Source organism: Chrysochloris asiatica, unplaced genomic scaffold, assembly GCF_000296735.1.
Source record: "Chrysochloris asiatica unplaced genomic scaffold, ChrAsi1.0 scaffold00384, whole genome shotgun sequence".
NCBI lineage: Eukaryota > Metazoa > Chordata > Mammalia > Afrosoricida > Chrysochloridae > Chrysochloris > Chrysochloris asiatica.
Window position 1 is genome coordinate 1,363,549 of NW_006408902.1, and position 1,486 is coordinate 1,365,034.

Consider the following 1,486-nt stretch of genomic DNA (forward strand, 5'->3'; position numbering starts at 1 on the left):
CAGAAACCCTATACAGGATTGCTGAGTCCAAACTAACTAGAAGGCACTTAACAACAATAATAGCATATAGTAACAGATCAGATCAGTGAAATAGAAGAGGGAAGCTCCAAATTACCCAGAGAGTACAGAGGAAATGAGGATATCATTGAGAGAGCATTTCACATTGATGGGGAAGAAAGAATCAAGGCCAAAGGGTCTGGATGCCAGGATTTCAGTATAAAGACTTTTTACCTTCCCTTGGTCTAAATGCAAAGGGTTAGAAATTCTAGTGCAAGAAAGATAGCATGCAGTGATATAGAGACAGAAAGACACAGAGACCATGTCAGTATTATATACATTTTCTATTTATTTACTAATTTGAGGGGCAATTTCAGGGATTTCCAACAGTAATTTTACTTTAGAAATGTATCTCTGTATAAGAACTAACTCCACTGTATAAACTTAGCTTCTTACTTTCCTCCTCTCTTAAATGGAGGCGATAAGACCTAGGTCCCAGTGTGACAGAACATTGTTGTTAAATGCCATCAAGTCAATTCTCACTCATAGTGATCCTGTGTAGGGTTTCCGAGGAGTGGCTGGTGGGTTTGAACTACCAACCTTGAGGTTCAAATATATAAAGAACAGATCACAGCAAAACATTTAAATGCTCACTGTGTGCGTCTCAGTGGTTTCCCCCTCCATTCCCAAGTACTGCTCATCCGTTCCTAAGTTTGGTGTTTCCCTTCCTAAGTATGGAACTATCTGCCATACCTTTCCAATACTGGTGATAGGCTGTCACCGTGATTTCCTCCGACACGTTTTGGATCTTCATTTGGACTCTTGAATTGTCCCCAAAATCCATCACCAGACAAAGAGACCCTTCAGAAGCCATTTGGACTCGGAACCCCAGATTTGGAGATGCCCATGTGTCAATTTCTGGTAAGCACTGAGTGACAGGATTCACCATGACAGTAGGACCTTGTACAGGGATGTTCTCAGGAAGACATGGACTGAGAAGGCAGGGCTTCCTAGGCCAAGATTGGGTCGATGAGACGCTCTGGGAACGCTCAGCACCAGGAGGAATGTCTACAGAACTGTGGAAAGAATCAGCATTATACAGGCACTAGTTACAGAAACTAAGTCTTCACACCCACCCACCCCTTCTGGATAACAGCCCCTCAGAAGAGGTCAACGTAAGCAAAATGTCAGAATCACTACTAGCTACATCAATAGCGGGAGTAATGAAAATCTTTTTCTTGCTATTGATGGACATGAAAACTTGGATATCCCAAAGTCACTACCTCATATGTTTTTATAAAAATGCTCTACATAGAGGAATATATGTGTAACCATGCTCTAAATAAGCTGTGGAGTCTAGTGAATAGTTGGGATTGTGATGATCAAAATTTAATTTTAAGAGGCTATTTCAGGGTGAGACATATGGTGTTGGTACAGTTGGGGAGCTGGCAAGAACTAAAGTAGGGTAGCATAAACTGAACGATAAAAG

At 41.4% G+C, this 1,486-nt stretch overlaps 1 protein-coding gene across 1 annotated transcript in view; it reads right to left on the reverse strand.

Annotated features, from left to right (window-relative positions):
* The window catches only part of PKD1L1 (polycystic kidney disease 1 like 1), a 270,006-nt gene extending 269,060 nt beyond the window's left edge, over positions 1–946 (reverse strand). Inside the window, exon 1 of the mRNA XM_006876506.1 lies at positions 751–946. Coding sequence (XP_006876568.1) covers positions 751–946 — 196 coding nt within the window. The remainder of the gene's footprint in view (positions 1–750) is intronic.
* Positions 947–1,486: the final 540 nt, after the last annotated feature.